This window comes from Chelonia mydas, chromosome 11, assembly GCF_015237465.2.
Source record: "Chelonia mydas isolate rCheMyd1 chromosome 11, rCheMyd1.pri.v2, whole genome shotgun sequence".
NCBI classification, from domain to species: domain Eukaryota; kingdom Metazoa; phylum Chordata; order Testudines; family Cheloniidae; genus Chelonia; species Chelonia mydas.
Genome location: NC_051251.2, coordinates 72,858,324 through 72,879,179, shown reverse-complemented (window position 1 = coordinate 72,879,179; position 20,856 = coordinate 72,858,324). Strand labels below are relative to the sequence as shown.

Sequence of the window (20,856 nt, the reverse complement as noted above, 5' to 3'; positions counted from 1 at the left end):
TTGCTGGAACTTGAGGGCTGAGCTGCATTCTTAGCATAAGGTTCTTTAGAGTAAGGAACCTGTCAGGAGGGAGATAAACCTTGCCTGTCACTGAATCCAGAAATACTCCTATAAAAAGTATTCATTGTGCAGGAGTCCAGGCCGATTTCTCAAGATTTATTTGTAAGCCTTAACTGCAGAATAACCAAGTTGTTGTTTGAGCTGCCAACAGCAGCTCCTGATAAGCTGGCCTCTAATGAGACAGTCGTCAAGGAAGGGAAAGATAGTTATTCCTATGTAACAAAGGTGGGAGGCTACAATCACCATGATTTTTGAGAAAATCCCTGGGGCAGAAGAAGGCCAAAGGGTAGGACCTGGTACTGGTAGCGATTGTCATCAAATGTGAAACAAAACATCGTTTGTGAGAGGATGAATTTTTTATGAATTGTTATATGGAAGTAGGAATCCTTGAGGACCAGAGTCACAAACCAGTCCATGGACTCCATGGAGGGAATTATAGCTGCTAGGGATACCATCCTGAATTTCAGATGTTTGACATGTTTGTTCAATTGTCTGAGATCCAGTTTCTTGAGTATTAGAAAATACCTTGAATAGAACCCGTTTCCTGTGTTGAAGTGGAACTGGTTCTGTGGCTTCTAAACTTGGGAGTCATGTGATCTCCTGTCTCAGCAATTGATCGTGAGAGGTGTCCCTGAAGAGAGATGGGGAAATGGGATGGGATGGCAGGATGGAGACAAACAATCATATAACCAGATTTAATGGCCTCCCGTACTTACCTGTCTAATGTTATAGTCTCCCAGGCATGTTAGTATAGAGAGAGGCAGTGTTCAAACTAAGGAAAAGGGTTGGAATGGTACAGCTAAGAAACCCTCACTATCGGGTGGTTTAGACTCTGCACAAAATGATCAGAACTGGTGTTTGGAAGATGCTGATAGCTGGGATGAAGCAGCTGAGGTAGTCATTGGCTTCTTTTTAGAAAAATCTTAGCCGGTGGGGTTCAGATGGTCTACGGAAGGTGGAAAAACTGAGCAGGACAAGATCTTTGAGCCGACTGAGACCCGCTAAATTTCTTTTATTTGCAGGTGTGTATATGCCCAAAGATCTAAGTGTACTACGAGTCCTTAAGGGTATGATGTGAGTCATCTGTGGAGCCTGAAAAGACCTTGTGGCCATTAAATGTCCTCAGCAGCCGATTGTACTTCCCATAGGAAATTAGACAACTTAAGCCAGAAAGCTTGTCTCATACCTGCTGTGGTGGAAACAGACCAGACTGCAGTGTTGTCTGCATCAAGTGAGGCCTAAAAGACATCTTCACCAAGAGCAGACCCACCTTTATTTTGGAGCTAAACTGACCTCAGTGTTCCTATGGTAAATGGTCAATAAAAGCATTAAACTTCTCATAGTTCAGGTAGTCATATTTCAGCCTCAGGGCCTGGTGATTTGCTATCCTGAACTGTAACATTGTCAAAGAGAAAAGGAGTACTTGTGGCACCTTAGAGACTAACCAATTTATTTGAGCATAAGCTTTCGTGAGCTACAGCTCACTTCATCGGATGCAAAGAGTAGCTTTTATGACCAAGAAGGTCCAGACACTTCTAGTCCTTGTTATATGGATTAGATAATTTGAGCATGCTGTCTCATTAACTTTATCTACAACCAGAGAATTTGGTGCCCGGTGTGAAAAAAAATCTTTGATTTCATCACCAGGATGTAGTATGTTTTATTGGCATATTTGCCTGTAGGGGTGACATTGCTGGAGTTTGGCGTTTGCCAGATGGTCTTGGCTGGCTCTAAAAGAACTTAATCAGCAGTGCCACTCGTGCTGAAGTAGAAATATGCAATATGTCCAACAGCTTGTGATGTGAATCCTGGACCTCTTCCAGGAGAATCTGAAGAATGTCCACCATCCACTTCAACAGTCCTGGAACTGCCAAAAGTCATCAGCTAATGATGGCGGTGGTGGTATTACTGCCTCATCGGGTGATGAAGAAGAGATATTTGTAAGGAAGTGACCTTTTCTGCCCTCACCTCTTGCTGCTCACAGGTCTCCTCTGCTGATTCAGAGTGGAGGGGAGAGGTAGACAGTGCTGGAGAAAGAGCTCTTTTATGTTTCTTATGAAACTGAATCGGGGCCCCTCAAAACTGCTGGTGGTACATTGCCCATGGGTCCAAATAAGACGAATGAGGAGGACTAGAAGGCATGGGGGTAGGTAGCTATCGGTCATTGTCTCAAGTATCAACTGGCAGAGGTCATGTATCCTGCCTTCCTTGCATCTGCAGAGGAGAATAACATCTCCTTGAGTAAACTGGAGCACTTTGAGCCAAAAGCTCTGAGTCTGAAAGCTCTTCCACATATTGTACAGGAGGCAACAACCCTACTTCCTGCATAGTAGAAGTTGGGCAAGTCGTGGGTCTCACTACATGTGTGGTCAGTGACCCAGCAGATCTCAATACTGAGAGATGTCCAGATGTTGCAAGGAGGGGCCACTCGGGCTCATTTGGTAACATGAGATCTTTTAAGGTACCATGTGGTACCAGGAGCACAGCAGATTTTGATATGGGCACAAAGGTTGTTCTCGATGTTGTTGTCTGAGACACTGATTATGGCACAGAGGGTACCGCAGATTCCTATGAGGTCAGACTCTTATTATCATGGGCTTTGATGATATCAGTCTTTGGAACCATGCCCTTTACCACGGAAATATGGGACTTCACTGAAGTCTTGAAGTGCTTCACTGAATCCAAAGTGCTCAGAGTCTCCTTAGCAATCCTTCTGGGGCCTGAGGTCTCTGGTGACCAAATCCTCTGAAGAGGAAGTCTCCATTGTGCTCCTCTAATCTCCTTCCTTAGTCTTTGAGTGGGAAGCCCGCAGTACTGCAGTAGTGGTTATAGATACCTCGCTCATGGAGAAGGTTGGGAGGCTGGGATCTCCACACTGTCTTCATCTTGGAAACTCTTGGTGACAGTGATCATGACATAGACAGAGCACTTACAGAGGTAGAGAGTCCCTGTAACAGAAAGATTCTCTGCACCTAGGTCCAAAGCTGGTTTTAAGACATGCTCATCATTAATAATCTATACTTAATTTCCCTGTTTTTACAGGATCTTCCCTTAAAAGAAGTGGAAATCTTGCACTTGTTGGGGATATGCAAGTCTTCCAAGCAATGAATATACTGAGAATGCCCATCGCTGATGGGCACGGCTTCTCTACAGGAGAGGCATCCTTTAAAGCCAGCATCCCAGATACAAGGGGAAAAAAACAACAAAAAATATATTTTGGGGGAAAAAGAAAATGAGAACAGTTCCAACAACTATAAAGTATTAAATACCCTACAGACTACTGAAGAATTAACACTATACACTATTCTAACTCTAGAGAAAAAACTAGCACACACTAAACTGGCCGATGGCAGTTGAGAAGGAACTGAGGGTGGTTCACACTCACAGCCCTATATAGCAGAGGTGGGCAAACTATGGCCCATGGGACCCTCCTGCCCAGCCCCCGAGCTCCTTGCCCGGGAGGCTAGCCCCCGGCCCCTCCCCTGCTGTTCTCCCTCCCGCGCAGTCTCAGCTCACTGCACCACCGACACAGTGCTCTGGGCAGCGGGGCTGCGAGCTCTTGCAGGGCAGCGCAGCTGCAGAGCCGCAGCCTGACCCAGTGCTCTGTGCTGCGCAGTGGCACGGCTGCCTGACCCGGTGCTCCAGGCAGCGCGGTAAGGGAGCAGGGAGGGTTGGACAGAGAGCAGGGGAGTTTGGGGTAGTGGTCAGGGGTGTGGATGGGGTTGGGGCGGTCAAAGGGCAGGGAACAGGGGGGTTGCATGGGGGCAGGGGTCCTGGGGGGGGCAGTCAGGAATGAGAGATGGGGTTGGATGGGGTGGAGGGGGGGGGCAGTCGGGGCAGAGGGTCCAGGGGCGGTCAGGGAGGGATGGATGGGGCAGGAGTCCCGGGGGGAGGAGGAGGTTGGATAAGGGGTGGGGGTTGGGCCACGCCAGGCTGTTTGGGTAGGCATAGCCTCCCCTAACCGACCCTTCATACAGTTTCAGAAACCCGATGTGGCCCTCAGGCCAAATAGTTTGCCCGACCCTGCTATATAGCCTCAGTACAGGACACAAAGATGTGTAGGGCGCATCCGTGGGCCAAATGGGCACTGCTATCAAAAATATCTGATCAAAGGCACAGGGTGCACGCACACCTGAAGTGAAGCACCCATTTGGATACTAGTCGAAGAAGAATCTCGGTCCTTTTTCTTATTTATATTCCAATGTCTTTTTGCTTTGTTCCAGTTTCCTTTTTCCTACACACCCACCTGAAACTACACTGAAGAGAAAATTTAAGAACTCAGGCACTGATATTGCAAGGCAACTAAGCACATGCAAAACTTTAAGCATGGGAATAGTCCCAGAAAATAAAGCCTAAGTTCAGCAAGATTTTTAACCAGGTGTGCAACTTTTAGCATATGCTTAAGTACTATGCTGAATTGAGGGTCTTACTTAGTGGGACTACTCGGATTCTTTAAGTTAAGAACATGCTTAAGCACTCTGCTCAAAGCCTGAGTTAGTTTTCGCTTCTCCCACCGATGGTTCTTTGTTGAACTGGAACCCAAACTGGAGCATAAATATGACGGTAAAATTAGAAGAAAAACATTAGCCACAATCTGTAGACTTTACTAACAGCAGCAGTGCTGGATAGGTGGTGTCCTGGAGATTGCTTTAAGCACATATGTAGGCCCCAATTGAGAAAAGTACTTAAGTCTTTTGCAAGGTTGGAGCCAAATTGCTCAATACCTTTCAGAATCAATCCCGAAAACCGATAATTTACAGTTTTGGTTTTTTGTTGTTTTATTTTGTTGGTTTTATTTTAGAAGGCTACTGGATGTAAATTATGCCAAATTTGCTAAAGATATTCAAGTCATTATTTTTCCAAGCCTTCTGCAAGTACGTTGGATGAATCTGTTCTGGTTAATGAAGTGTATCACTTTTGCCAATTTATTTGAAATTTATAGGCTGATTTTGAAGCCTGACCAAGATACAGTTTTGGAAATCTCCAGATTTTCCATATTAATAGTCTGCTAATCCTTTAAGCAATGTATAGGTTAAGCAGTGCAGCTGTCAAACAATTTTCACAGAAATATTTTTCATAAACAAGAAGTCCGGATGCCCCAAAGCAAAGTTTACTACCAAGAAGCGTCAATCCACCAGGGCACACTATGTAGAAAGCCACTCTTTGGTCTTGTTTATCTTATTGTTTATCTTATTGTTGCTTAAAATACACAGTCATGTCAGGTTAAACTGTTTTCACCACTTTGTTAGAGAATGTACACTAACTTCAAAAATGAGTTTAGAGGTGATTTCTCAATCACAGAAAAAAGGAAGACCTGAATACTCCAAACATTTATACATCATAACTGTTTGTAGGACTGGGCTCTAAGATGTGACACCCCTATGCCACCTCTATGGCACTATGGGACATATGCATCCATACCCTTAAAAGAATTTCACAAGTCTGGTAACTGATCACACCTTGAAACGTCTAAAATTGCACAGTGAAGTAAATTCAGGAGCATTTCTGATCATGCATGTCTCCAAATACAAACACATATAATTTGAACTGTTGTGATCCTTCCCACAGGTTTGCACAGTAACTCTATGTATGATACTCCAACTATACACACATGGCACTTATGTCTGAATGTGCATTCAGTTGATGTATCTGTGATGGAATCTCATGCATACATAGAATGTATGCACCCGTGTATATTTGATTAATCTCAGTCAATGCAATCATAAGTACATCTACCCAGAGACTCACTTATTACGTTTGGGTTCCAGATGCATTCATAGTAAACTTCCCTGTTTTCTTCCTTTTTTTGGGAAGCAGCCACTCTCACAACTCAATTCCAGCAAGATAGGTAATTGAGAACTCCCTCAGAAAACTTAACTTCTGCCACTAACCCTACAGTACCCTGTCCATATTACAATGAAACAGCTGAACCAACATTATAGCATGTTTAGACCGCTACAGAATTATGACTGTCAAATTAGTTTTAAAAGTTATACAGTGGACAACAATATCATGACAAATTTTGAAAGTAGTTGTGTTACGCCTCATTACCACAAACTGACAATTATAGTATGGAAAGGACATTTAAATAGTTAAGAATGAATGTGAAATATGAATCTAAAACAGTTTACAAAATGGCATGAAAGCATTTGTTGCATGTAAATACAGTCTAAATATGTATTCCATAACAAACCCTTGACTAAATAATATTATTGAGTTACATCTTTGAAGAACTGACAGCTTCTGTCCTTCATTTAATAGATCCTTTAGTGTACAGCTGTACTCTGAAAAGCCACTGTGTAAAATTGGCCCCCTTCTCAATCAGCAGATGTTCTGCCTGTGTGTATTCAGAATCACATCTACTTACTTCAGTGATCAAAATAAATAGTGACAGCTTTTTATTCCCGTTAGCCCTGCAGAGCCAACAAAGCTGACAGAGAGAGCTGGAGTCAATTTCTTCTTGTGCATCAACAAAATTCTAACACATTTGAAATCCCTTTGAAGGCAACAGCGTTCCACAGGGTTCACTCATGACAATCTGAAAACAAGTGGTGGTATGCGTGCAACTAGGAGCAGAATTCAACCTTTATTACACATTGTAAGAGGAGCCAGTTTGTTTTTCGTATCCTAGATGGAGTTTGAAACTAGAGCAAAGGAAATAATTTCCCTTGTAAACTGCACACAGTTGATATTGAAGTTACTGACACACAAACATGAAATCCCATAATTCCATTTGTACAGATTTGCTTTTCAGAGCAATGTCTTCTGCATTAAAATTCTGGATCTCAATAAACCTTAACAAAGAGAATGAAGTAAGCGATTGTCTAGAGGTATGTCAATTTTGTGTCTGTTCTGGAATCTGTTACCCTTTAATTGGCTTGACTGTTCACAGCACAGATGTCATGCTTCTTTTCTGCTGCATTCATTTTGTGTATTACATATAGTTACTGCTGATTACTTCATGTCAAGAGTATGCCTATACCTAAGTATCTAAATCAGTGACTTGGTAGCCTGTGTGATTGTATACATACATGTGCCAGTAATTTGTTAATTTAAAAGGTCCTCCTCTTCCCTTCTGAAAGAATGGAAACTGAAAAGCTAGCCTTCTGATTGAGGCCTCAACAAGCAAAGGGCTCTCTTTTTAAAAAAAGTCCTGCAAGTAAGAATGAACATTTATTTGCTAGGGCTGTCAATTAATCGCAGTGAACTCAAGCGATTAACTCAAAACAAATTAACTCTATTAAAAATTAATTGCGATTAAGCACCATTTTAATCATGATGTTAAACAATAACAGAATACCAATTTAAATCTATCATAAATATTTTGATTTTTTTTTTTACATTTTCAAATATATTGATTTCAATTACAACACAGAATACTTCCATGCTGATGATGCTCATTAAAAAAAATAATGCATTAATTAAATTTGTGACTGACCTCCTGCGGGGAGAATTGTCTGTCTCTTGCTCTGTGATTGTACACCCATTCTGCCATATATTTCGTGTTATGGCAGTCTCGGATGATGACCCAGCACGTGTTATTCAATTTAAGAACACTTTCATTGCAGATTTGACAAAACACAAAGAAGGCACCAGTATAAGATTTCTAGGGTAGTTACAGCACTCGACCCAAGGTTTAAGAATCCAAACTGCCTTCCAAAATCTGAGAGGGACAAGGTGTGTAATATGCTGTCAAGTCTTAAAAGAGCAACACTCTGATTTGGAAACTACAGAACCTGAACCACAAAAAAAAGAAAATCCATCTTCTGTTGGTGGCATCTGACTCAGGTGATGAAAATGAACAAGCATCCATCTGCACTGCTTTGGATCGTTATCTGCTCAAACCCATCACCAGCATGGATGCCTCTCCTCTGGAATGGTGGTCAAAGCATGAAGAGGCATACGAATGCTAGCATATCTGGCAAGTAAATACCTTGCAACGCCAGCTACAAGAGTGCCATACGAACGGCTGTTCTCGCTTTCAGGTGACACTGTAAATAAGAAGTGGGCAGTACTATCTCCCGTAAATGTAAACAAACGTGTTTGTCTTGGCGATTAGCTGAACAAGAAAAATGACTGAGTAGACTTGTCGGCTCTAAAGTTTTACATTGTTTTGTTTTTGAGTGCAGTTATGTAACCAAAAAACCCTCATTTGTAAGTTTCACTTTCACAATAAAGAGATAGCACTACAGTACTTGTATGAGGTGAACTGAAAAATACTATTTTTTTGGTTTATCTTTTTTACATTGCAAATATTTGTAATCAAAAATAATATAAAATGAGCACTGTACACCTTGTATTCTGTGTTGTAACTGAAATCAATATATTTGAAAATGTAGAAACATCCAAAAATATTTAAATAAATGGTATTCCATTATTAACAGTGCAATTAAAACTCTGTGATTAATCACAATATTTTTTAATATCATGATTAATTTTTTAACCGATTGATAGCCCTATTATTTACCTTTAAGAGGAGGGACTACTGGGGATAATCAATGCTGCTACTGGCTTCTAGCCTGTCCTTGAAAGATAGTGAGTAATGCTGCTCTCTCCTATCCCACTTATAACAAACAGCTCCCAACTTCCACTGTGAATCTTAACTATACATTTAATGTTCGTTTCTTTACTAAAACCTAGAAGAACCAACTTAGCAACATTTATCACACAACCACTGGCTATTTGTTAAGCACTAGTGCTAATCAAGCTTCTTCATTGGAAACATTTTTTCCAAAGACAAAAAAAAAGAAGTTTTTCAACTGAAAAAAGATTGCAGAAAATATTTAACTTTTCCTGACTAGCTGTATTAAATGATCATCCCCCTAGGTAGTCCCAGTCACCCTTTACTAACTGATAAACAACCACTGTACCACATATTAGTTAAATCTTGTAATGGATTTATAACACAATTTATAAACTGATTCTGATTAACAAGACTGACCTTGTGCTCATCTCTAGTATTCAATATCATATCAAAGAGCTATAAAGGTATTTTTTTGCAGCTTACAGATGGAGTAAGTTAAAGGAGTGCACTTTAGCCATTTTGTAAATGACTAAGTATTTTCCTATCACATGAACGTAATTGGGTATTAGACTTGAGAGGAGTTCTGGAATCCCAGGATCTGGAAGGCTGGTTTAAAATTACTGGTTAATTAAAAGTGTATGTGTGTGTTTGGGGGGGGGGGGGATTATTATTTTTGGTTTACTGGCTCTTGTGAATGTATTGAATCATACACTGTATATTTACAGTCTGACATTTTATAACTCAGCATTTAACTGTCCTAAATTAAATGGATTCTGATCCCAATGGGAGGGGCTTCTGCCTTGTCTTGCCCAGATGCCCTAGCTGTTGAGATCTCTCAGGCTGATGTCGCCTTGTCCCTCATTTCCTTTTCACGATCCCCACGAGGGGCAGGATACCTGGCAGTGGCCTGAATAGTCTGGTGTGGGTGTCCCAGTATCAACCTCTGACTGTTGGTAACTCTATGGAGGATACAAATGGGGATGGCCACAAAATTTGGGATCTCAGTCCTATAAGGTTTTCTGGGGCCTCCAGCTCTTTCCTTCCACCCCCACCCCCTTTAGTCCCCTACGTCAGCAGGGTAAAGTACGATCTCTCCACTTGCTGCAGAGAGCAGCAACTGAACTCTGAGTTGGGAAGGCCCCTACATCGTTAATGGGATGAAATCACCAAAATGTGTGCGCGCACTGTCTATCTGCTGCCAACATCTGGACTAGCAAAGAGGATCAAAAAGAGGATTTGCAATTTCAGAAATTTAAAACATCACAATGTATTTAACCAGACTATCTGTGTTCTGTACTTCAGAACGATTTGAAGAATTCACTGAGTTGTCAGCATTTGCTGTATCAAAGGACAAAAACACTTGTTAACTAACATGCTGCATTACCATGGCCCTTTGATGTAACACTTTAGACTAGATTTAAGACTTTGATCTTTAAATCAATTAAGGGTGCTGTTTTTTATTTTTATATATACACACAGACACACGTGTATACACATATACACACACACAGACACAATATATGTAATACCAATCTTAGTTTTAATAAATGAACTTTTAAGGCCAGATTAAGCAGTACACTCTAGCTGCTGTATGCCGTTCTGGAGCAGCACAAAGCAGCCAGAGCATATTGGTCAGTTTTTCCCAACCGCTGATGTCTACACTCACCTGCACCGATACTGGTCCCCCTCCACACACACACACAAGCTTCCCCTTCAGCCCTGACTCCGGACAGTCCTCTGTACACACAAGTTTATTCTGAGAGACTGAGCTAATGGTAAATTGGTGGTGTGCAACCAGTAAATGGGGTCAGGCAGTGTTTCTAGCTGAGTTACTACTACCTCAGGGTGAAAAAGCTTTGAGCTAGGTCAATTCCATTCTGTTGCAAACTGGGAGGATGAATGAGAATGGTATCTTTAGTTTTCTCCTCTTTCGCAATATTGTCTAGGAAGTCTCAGTCAGCAGAAATGTTGTAGGTGCAGGAACACTGAAGTTTGCCTATCATCACCTGGAAACTGGGTCTAATATTTCTCACTGTGGTGAATTTATTATCTTCATTTTGGATAAGAATAAACAGACTGGAATAGCCAAATCCACAGGGACACATCTGTGTCTGGAGGGACAAAGCCATCTCAGAGTTTTAACTAGTTTCACTCACCGACATCCGTCCTGAAATGAGGGCAGAATGCCAGCATCTTTTGAAAAACTGGTGATAAGGCGATTGCTTAAGAAACCTTTTCCTGACATTTATGGTATCACTAATGCCCCTTTTCCCCTCTAAATTTCTCCATCAAGGATTTTCTCCCAGCAATGGCTAATATTCAGGTGTCCAAGCTAATTCTTTCAGATATGCCAGCAGTCTGTGGTACTGCTGACTGAAAGGTACTTGTATGATTTATTTTTAACATTCTACTGTGAACTCTGGTCAGATGGCTGGAAAGCACACGGAAGTGGTTTCCCCTCCTCTTTTCAGAGAAGCGGTGCTGAGTAACTGTTGGAAGAACAATGTTCAGGTCACTAGCATATGGGAAATATTTAAGAGTGTATCTAAGCAGCTCACACCCACCACAATAAAGCATCTTCTCTCGTTAGTAGTGTCCTGATAATACTTTCATATACAAAGAATGGGATATTGGGAAGAAAATAGCTATGCCTCCAGCCCTCCCAATACAAACTATAAGTCATTTACCATTTTGTACTTTTCACTGTCTGTTTCCTTATAAAAAAAATAAAAATAATAAATATCAATCACTGCTAAATACAGGTTGGGTTATATCTCCTTGAGAAACCTCTTTCTTTTGTGTGTGCCACTGTGGCAGTTGAGGTCTGCCGGCACAACCTTGCTCACAGTGCCTGTTTTGAATGCCCAAAGGCCAACAGTTAGGCATTTTCAGGACAGGGCCTTCAGCTCCAGAATTCTTTTCCACATTTGGTCCACCACCACCAGACTCAGTTGACTTTCAGGCCACAGTTTCTTCAGGCTTTTGTCTGATTGGGGATGTAAATAAGGTGCATTTGGTATTTTTAATAGTTTAATTTTAAGGGCCAAATCCTTTAATTTTTGATTGCATACATACTGGTAGTGTCAGAGTGCAATTTGAGGAGTAAACTTTAAACATTTTAAAATACATTTAAAATAACTTGAGTGACAATCCAGTGAAATGCAACAGTAATCTTCCCATTATACTAGAGTCCTGATTTTCTAGTATCATATGCTGAATTAAAGAATTTTAGATGCCCAGTAGAGATTGTTCTGTAAGTATAACTACACAGAACAATCCACTTTGAGTGATCATAGATTAAAGAAAAGAACATCAAAGTCCTCTGATAGTGGAAACATCATTATAGACCCTTACATTAGAGACGTCATCCTTGTATCATTAAACACAACAGTGCTTGAATTTAACTGTTATAGGGAAAGGATCTTCATCCACATGCAAATTAAGAATATCATTAATGGACTATCAGATCATTCCTGTCACACCCACAACAAATTTTGATCTAGTTACGTTACAATTTAACTAATTAATTTTGCAACACCCTTATTTGTAACATACTGTTCATCCATTAAATGCATTAGCCCCTTTCCCCCAGCAGTTGTGAACAAAGGAGATGTTGGCTGAATCATGATAAGACCAGTACCACTTACCCATACCAGAAGCGGGGATCATTGGAAATGCAATGGTTGAGATTCCGGTGTGCCAAAGCTTTCTTTTTATTTAAGACAAACTCTTGTAATTTCATTTTTACTTCTGTGCTTGCCACTGCACCTGAAACATCCAAAAATAAAGAGAGGTTATTTAAGCAACTTCATTTGATGAAAGCAGCAGCGAATTAAAAGTTGAAACTTTCATTCACAAAGCAACAAAAAAAATATTTAAAAAGATTGAGAGCTAAATCTTTGGCTCTCCAAGCAATGTAAAGGCTTATTTCAAAGAATAAAAGACAAAGAGGTTCCAATGAAGAACTCTTCTTTACTATCTGGCTTTGTACATAATTGCAATCTATGTCTGAAAAGGGAGATATAATCAGAGTTTTCTCATTTTCCTAAAAAAAGGTTTCTGAAGAGGATTTTTGTACTTGCATAAAAATACATGTAGAATAAAGCACTTGTAGTAGGTATCCCAGCTTTCTTTTAATCAAAGGTATTTAGGATAAGGGGTCTTGTGCATAATCAAGTTTTTAAAATGTCACATCTGCAAGCAAAAGGGGAATGCGATGAATATCTCATATGTAGACTTTGTCTTGAGAAATCTTTCAAATAAGGATCTCTTTGTTCTATGTATCTCTGTACAATAAGACCTACACAATATTCCAATTCATTTACAAGTCTGCAATACATTTCTTCAAATAGAAAATCTAGCATTTTAAAAAATATCTGAAATTTCAAAGCGCAGAGTTAAAATGTCAACTGTGTAATTTCTAATCATTATCTACTCCACAATAGAGACCAGTCTATTTTACAATGACGATGGATTAAAATTATCCTTCAGTTGGCAGAACTGATTCTCAGAGAGCGTTTCTGATGGAGTAACACACACACAGACATTTTGGTAATCATAGCAAGTAGTATATGGGAGCTCATCTAAACCACAGTGTAAGCCAATCTTCCAAAGGGATAACATCTGGAATGTAAGAAAGTCATCTGGACAGAAATATACACTGCCAAGTCATAGGTAGAAAAGTCAGCCAATATGAGCACCAGCTTTTGCTTATTATACTTAACATTTTGATGCCACCAGATAGGTTGAAGAAAACTTTTCATTCGTCCGTGAAGAAAAAGTCCTCAAAGTTATTTGCTGAGCACTGTTTGAAGGTGCAGCATTGCTCAACGTTTTATAGGGAGTCATAAATCTTAGAAATTCATTTTTTTTTGGAAAACAGCATTTCTTGTTACTTCTAGATAAAGTAGATTGGGTGGGGATCCAAAAAGGTAGTTAAAATGAGGAAGGTTTGTAGGAAGAAACATAGTACAATGATGGAGAAGGTGAGAAGGACTAGAATGTGACTAATAAGACCACACGTCTTTAAAAATACTGTCTCACTAAACAATTCTCATGTTTAATCTACTAACATCGTCAAAATAATCAAATGTGGCTAGGTTCTGGTGGCTTTGGTTAAAGATGACGGTATTTAGGAGCATCAAGCCAAATATTTGTACCTCACAGTTTTTACAAAATCTCCACTGGCAAAAAATTTTTTATTGTGAGCTGAAAGGCACCACATACATACCAAACGAGAAACAAAAACTAAAGGTCTTCCATTCTTGGTCCAGTTCTGGGGAGACAGACAAAAATGATCCTGGCTTCATTAGCTTTGGCAATTGACTTCACCCTTCTCCAGTGTTATCTCTGGCAGAATTGGAGCCTGACTCCAGAGGGTTTGAACTGGAATGCCCACCATTCTGTTACTCTGGGAAAGCATCCAAAATTAATCTGCACATCCACCGGTTCCATTCAGATTTCTATCCCACACTTCAGAAAATGGGTGAATACACAGATGTAAAAACTGATTAATTATCCTCCCTGTATCAATGTAACACATCTAAGTGTCACTTTCATGTGAATTAAAACATTTTCTGTTCTCTAGTTACAGCAGATAACAGCACGTCAAGACAGGAGACAAACTAAAATTTAGTACATAAACAAGGTTTAAAACTAACATTAGTAAAAAGGCAAATAGCTAACAGGACATGTCCATAAATATCACCTCGACATTCCCTTGTTTATTGTCTATTACATTTATTCTTGGTATTATCACAGCACGTACGACCCCCAGCCATGGCTCGGGATCCCACTGTGCTAGGTGCTATACAAACAGAACAAAAAGACATAGAAATTATCCCTCATAGAAATTATCTTTATTGGTCCCAACGCGGCAAAACCCATTGTGGTTCCACTGAAGTCAATGAAATGCCACACTGGTACAGAAAACTTTTTGTGGCAGGGACTGTCTTTGTCTACTGCCTAGCAAAATGAGGCCTCAATCCTTTACTGAGGCCATTAAATGCTACCCTAATAGTAATAAATAATAATAGGGGGCTATGTAATTGTACTAGATCAAAGAATGCCTACAAGAAACTAAAAGGATAAGCTAGTTACAGCAAAATCTTACTCGTGTACATATGGGGGATGGTAGGAACATTGTGTCTGCAGAACTTTGCAAATTAGCAGGTTAGTGAACAACACAAAAGCAATGCTAATACTTCCAAAAAGGTGCTTTGTACTACTTCTGAATGTTCCAGTAAATGGTGAAGTCCAGTGTATTTTGTAAAAAGCAGTAGCCTTGGGAATATGACACCTAACACATTAACTCTGCTATTAATCTGTACTAAGAAGCTGGGAGAAAGCGTTCTTATTGTGTGTGAAAATTAGCCATGTATGGACTGGCAACGTTCTGTTGTATGGTTAGTTTAAATTAAAGGTGACCAATTGGAGGTGCCCCCTTTTTTTGTTCTTCTAGGATATAAAAAGGCTTGAACTTTTTTAGTCCTCTTCCCCTCCTCTCTGTCTGCTTAAATGGATCTCTGTTAAAACTTCAAGTCTTATTTACCCGATTTTTTCCTAAATGATGCTATATAAACATCACTTGCCCTTCCACACAGCATCTAAAACTGTTTTTGTTAACAGCTATTTGACTCAGATGCCTGAGAAATGCTTAGGAGAAACTCCATCTTGGTTAGACTAAAAGCCTCTAGCCCTTCAATTAAAGGCAGAAACAGCTTCACTATCCACAGCTGAGGCCTCCTGGAGGTCCTCCAACAAGACAAGGGAAGACCAGGTGACAGTAGGAGCTGGAGAGTAGGAGCCCAAATACCACCATGACCTCCTAGGTGGGAGGAGGAGGAGTAGTCATCCCTCCCCCCCTAGGTGGGGGGAGGGATAGCTCAGTGGTTTGAGCATTGGCTGCTAAACCCAGGGTTGAGAGTTCCATCCTTGAGGCGGCCATTTAGGGATCTGGGCCAAAAATTGGGGATTGGTCCTACTTTGAGCAGGGGGTTGGACTAGATGACCTCCTGAGGTCCCTTCCAACCCTGATAGTCTATGATTCTATACGTGTAGAAGTAGTGTGAGGGGGGGAACCAGGTTTCAGTGAATGCAAAGAAATACAGGGATAAAAGATAAAGAGACCATGAGTGGTGGTGTATTCATTTGAGATGGACAGGGTATTGTAGAGGGAATGGGAGACAGGAAGAAGGGAGTGGGGATGTAAGAATTAGACTGGTTTATAAAGGCTATGAGGAATAGAAGTTGCGGTAAGAAAAGGTTCTGCAGAGGGTAAAAATGGGACTAGAGCCTGAGTTGGAGCAAGGTTGGCATATGCATGGAGGCAGAAAGAGAATCCAGAGGTGGAATATGGTTTTATTACAAACTGCACATGGGAAACTGACCAGAGGTGCAGAGGAGTAGAGATGGAATGGTGAAGAGGAGAGGCGAGAGCTCTGAAAAGATAGGTAATAAGGACAGGAAAAGCACAGAGCTGCTGAAGCCGGAGTGAATCCAGTCAGCATCATGGGAGAGATCATACAGATATGGTGCAAATAAGGCACACAACCAGATAGAGGGACAGGCTAAAAGGGAATTAACAGGCCAAATCAGCACATTAAGGTACTTAATTATCTCTTAGACCGGGATCCCCAACGTGGTGCCCACTGGGGCAGCTGTGTGCGCCCGCAGGACACCACGCTGCTGAAATGCTGCCACCGAGCTCGGCTACCGGAGAACCGCCCGCCGAAATGCCGCCGAGAAGCGTTGCCATTTCTCAGCGGCATTTCGGCGGTGACGCTTCTTTCTGCTGCCGCTTCTTGGCAGCATTTTGGCAATGAAGTGTCTGGCGCCCGCCACGGTCTTCTGGGAATAGGAATGTGCTATTCCCACAGAAAGGTTGGGACTACTGGCTTAGACTAACTAGGGTTGCCACAACTACAGTGCCACAGTTCAGAAATGGAAGGACAGCAAGCTGTGATAGCAGAAGGGCTAAGTGTGTCAAAGGCAGCTTGTGCTGTGGAAGATTGTGAAGGCCTCTGCAGCAGCAGTGGACTTTGAAATTCCATGCCTGGAAGGCCTGGGTTAGCAGAGGATTATGGGGCCATGTGTGCCTGACTGGGCGTAGTGCTTAGAATCAGTTCTAGGTCCTATTGATAATGGTGGGAAGGTAGGACAACGACAGGCAAGGTCCAGCTCTCTGCTGCTGATGCTACTGCTTGTTGTATTGTAAGAACTTAGAAGTCAAGAAAACTGAACTTGCTCTACTCTGTTTGCTAAACATTCTCCTTTTGTACTGTTGTCGTGGAAGTTATACTTTTGGTTCAAACGCATCATGACAGCATATTTCAAGTCATATACGGCAGTTTTGGTATCCTGAGATGAGAAAGCGGGGAGATGTCATTATTACGTTAACTGAAATCTGTTGGTTTTGTCTTTTACAAAATAGTACACAGTGTATTTGGTCTCATATTCGGGGGTGGGGGGGAGGAGGGATAAACTTTTCTTATATCTAGTATTTCCTCCTTATTTTCTAGCTCAGGACCACTGTAGCTTAATTATGTTTAGCACAATGTTAGGATGTAAGAAAAATATTTTAAGTGTTCTAAAAAGTTTAGCTGCACTGATTATACAAACACTATACCACCTTTTAAATAAAAGTATTTAAAAATAAAGAGGAAGACTGTTTCCATGATTACAACATAACATCCCAGGGTTCTACTCTTTCTTCTGCACTTATCTGAATTTCTTTCAAAAATATTCTTAAGATCCTTTGAGTGTTTTGTAGCCAGACTGTTTTATTGATTTTTTAAAAAAATATTTTAAATAAAAATAAAATAACACATATTTTACAGAGCAGATAGAACAAAGCATATATATCATCAACAATTGATCTGAGCTAACAACAATGGGGAGCGAAGATGAAATATTTAGTTTCCACATGGTAAAAAATGATTGTCATTATTTAGGATTTATACTAAAAAGCCAACTAAATAAGAAAAGGGGAAGTATCATCTCAGACGGCAGCCAACTGCACACAGCCTTGTGGTTAAGCCATAGGATCGATCCTACATGGAAAATCATCTTCACCCACTCCTCAGCATCAAACTACCCAATTTCTTACTGTTAAATTCTGACTCTTTTGCTTCAGTCACACCATCTCATCTAAAATAGCTCTGACCCTACACAAAAGTGTTTTATTGGGGCATTTACCAAATCTACAGCCTCCTTCATTTTGAATGGGGATTAGATTTGCTGCCTACGCTTGTAATGAGGGGGCTTGGGGTGGGGGAAATCAGACTTTAGCAAAAAAGCAGAAAAAACAATCTCCCAGTCCTGGTAGATCCTGAAAGGCATTTTGTTTCTGGAAAAGACCTTTTGGATCCTATTTTATTACAGGTCCACCCCACATATCTTATCTGGCCCCCCATTAGTATCCCCTATCCTCTCACTCTGCCTCTTCCACCTCTCACTTCCTTTCCTTGTCTCACTTTCCTGATGGAAAATCCCTAGAGTAGTTAGAAGACAATCGGAAACTTTCTAAAGGGTTTTCTGAACCATCACATGAAACTTATTTTTCATTCTTTTTTTTAAAAAGTATATTGGTATTGCTATAAAAGTGTTCAACATTTTTTTTTATGCCCTTTGTAATTCCGTCAAAGAAAACAGCATTTCACAGCAACTGGAAGATTCTTCAAATTAGTGTCTAGTTCCGGCCACCAAGAAAGCATACTCCTTTGTTCATTGTTTTTCCAATCAGGTAAGGAGGTGGGAAATGGCAGCCTCGGGAGGGTTGGTAATTGGACCCCTTGCATAGCTTAGTTACTAGTTCAAATCTGTAACAGGCTGTTCTGACAGTTACTTGCAAACTCGTCAGTACCCTATAAGGAATGATTTGGTGAGTCAGTGAAGCTTCTAGTGGACAAACATTCACATTGTGAAAACTACCTCTACAAACAGCACCCTTGTTGGCTGTCTCAGAGAAGTTGCTGACTGAATGGGTACTGAGTACCTCAAGTACCCTTTAAGCACTAGAGGTGGTCTCTCCAGGGCAGGACTGAGACACATTGGGAGGGAGCCTGCAGTGCTGCTGCTTGTGAGATCTATGTTCTGGGGTTAGTTGATTTCAACCTTCAATGCTGCTAACTGAGCACCTCTCACATGCTTCAAATCCATGTGCAAAAGGATCAGAATGAACAACTGAAATGTCTTTGATGGGGGATTTTTGTGGTCCTAAAGCAAAATACAAAGTAATGGACACTTGAAAACAATCCCAACTACACCTACAAAATGAGGGGGTTAACTGAGCTGTTACCACCCAAGAAAGAGACCATGGAGTCATTGTGGATAGTTCTCTGAAACCATCCACTCAGTCTGCGGTGGCAGTCAAAAAAGCAAACAGAATGTAGGAACCATTAGTAAAGGGTAGATAAGACAGAAAATATCATAATGCCACTATATAAATCCAAGGTACACCCATACCTTAAATACCTTATGCCGTTCTGGTCACCCGGTCTCAAAAAAGATGTATCAGAATTGGAAAAAGGATAGAGAAGGGCAACAAAAATTATTAGTGGCATGGAACAGCTTCCATATGAGGAGAGAATAAAAAAATGGGGACTGTTCAGCTTGGAAAAGACAACTACTAAGAGGCGATGTGATAGGGGTCTATAAAATCATGAAAAGTGTGGAGAAAGTGAGTATTTTCTCCTTCACATAAGACAAGGAGGAGTCACCCAATGAAATTAATAGGCAGCAGATTTAAAACAAACAAAAGGAAGTACTTCACACAACACTCAGTCAACCTGTGGAATTCACTGCCAGGAGACGTGAAGGCCAAAAGTGTAACTGGTTTCAAAAAAGAATCAGGAGAGAATCAGAAGGAGAACAGGTCCATCAATGGCTATTAGCAAACATGGACAGAAATGACGCCCCATGCTATGAATCTATGTCCCTAAACATCTGACTGACAGAAACCGGGACTGGATGACAGGGGATGGATCACTGAATTTCCCTGTTCTCTTCATTCTCTCTGAAGCATCTTCCAGTGGCCACTGTCAGAAGACAGGATACTGGCCTAGATGGATCGTAGATCTGACCCACTATGGCCATTCTTATGTTCTTATCATAGAATATCAGGGCTGGAAGGGACCTCAGGTGGTCATCTAGTCCAACCCCCTGCTCAAAGCAGGACCGATCCCCAATTAAATCATCCCAGCCAGGGCTTTGTCAAACTTCTAAGGAAGGAGATTCCACCACCTCCCTAGGTAACGCATTCCAGTGCTTCACCACCCTCCTAGTGAAAATGTTTTTCCTAATATCCAACCTAAATCTCCCCCACTGCAACTTGAGACCATTACTCTTTGTTCTGTCATCTGCTACCACTGAGAACAGTCTAGAGCCATCCTTTTTGGAACCCCCTTTCAGGTAGTTGAAAGCAGCTATCAAATCCCCCCTCATTCTTCTCTTCCGTAGACTAAACATCCCCAGTTCCCTCAGCCTCTCCTCATAAGTCATGTGTTCCAGTCCCCTAATCATTTTTGTTGCCCTCTGCTGGATGTTTTCCAATTTTTCCACATCCTTCTTGTAGTGTGGGGCCCAAAACTGGACACGGTACTCCCGATGAGGCCTCACCAATGTCGAATAGAGGGGAACGATCATGTCCCTCGATCTGCTGGCAATGCCCCTACTTATACAGCCCAAAATGCCATTGGCCTTCTTGGCAACAAGGGCACACTGTTGACTCATATCCAGCTTCTCGTCCACTGTAACCCCTAGGTCCTTTTCTGCAGAACTCCTGCCGAGCCATTCGGTCCCTAGTCTGTAGCGGTGCATGGGATTCTTCCATCCTAAGTGCAGGACTCTGCACTTGTCCTTGTTGAACCTCATCAGATTTCTTTTGGCCCAATCCTCCAATTTGTCTAGGGTCCTCTGTATCCTATCCCTACCCTCCAGTGTATCTACCTCTCCTCCCAGTTTAGTGTCATCTGCAAACTTGCTGAGGGTGCAATCCACACCATCCTCCAGATCATTTATGAAGATATTGAAGAAAACCGGCCCCAGGACCGACCCTTGGGGCACTCCACTTGATACCGGCTGAGAACTAGACATGGACCCATTGATCACTACCCGTTGAGCCCGACAATCTAGCCAGCTTTCTATCCACCTTATAGTCCATTCATCCAGCCCACATTTCTTTAACTTGCTGGCAAGAATACTGTGGGAGACAGTGTCAAAAGCTTTGGTAAAGTCAAGAAACAACATGTCCACTGCTTTACCTTCATCCACAG

The 20,856-nt window shown here is 41.3% G+C and overlaps 1 protein-coding gene across 12 annotated transcripts in view; it reads right to left on the bottom strand.

The window, feature by feature from the left end:
- Positions 1-20,856, bottom strand: part of HDAC4 (histone deacetylase 4) — a 459,989-nt gene that overhangs the window by 155,410 nt on the left and 283,723 nt on the right. For all 12 annotated transcript variants that reach the window (XM_027823219.2, XM_043525826.1, XM_043525825.1 and 9 more), the window contains one exon: positions 12,232-12,352. In XM_027823219.2, the coding sequence (XP_027679020.1) occupies positions 12,232-12,352 (121 nt within the window). The remainder of the gene's footprint in view (positions 1-12,231; positions 12,353-20,856) is intronic.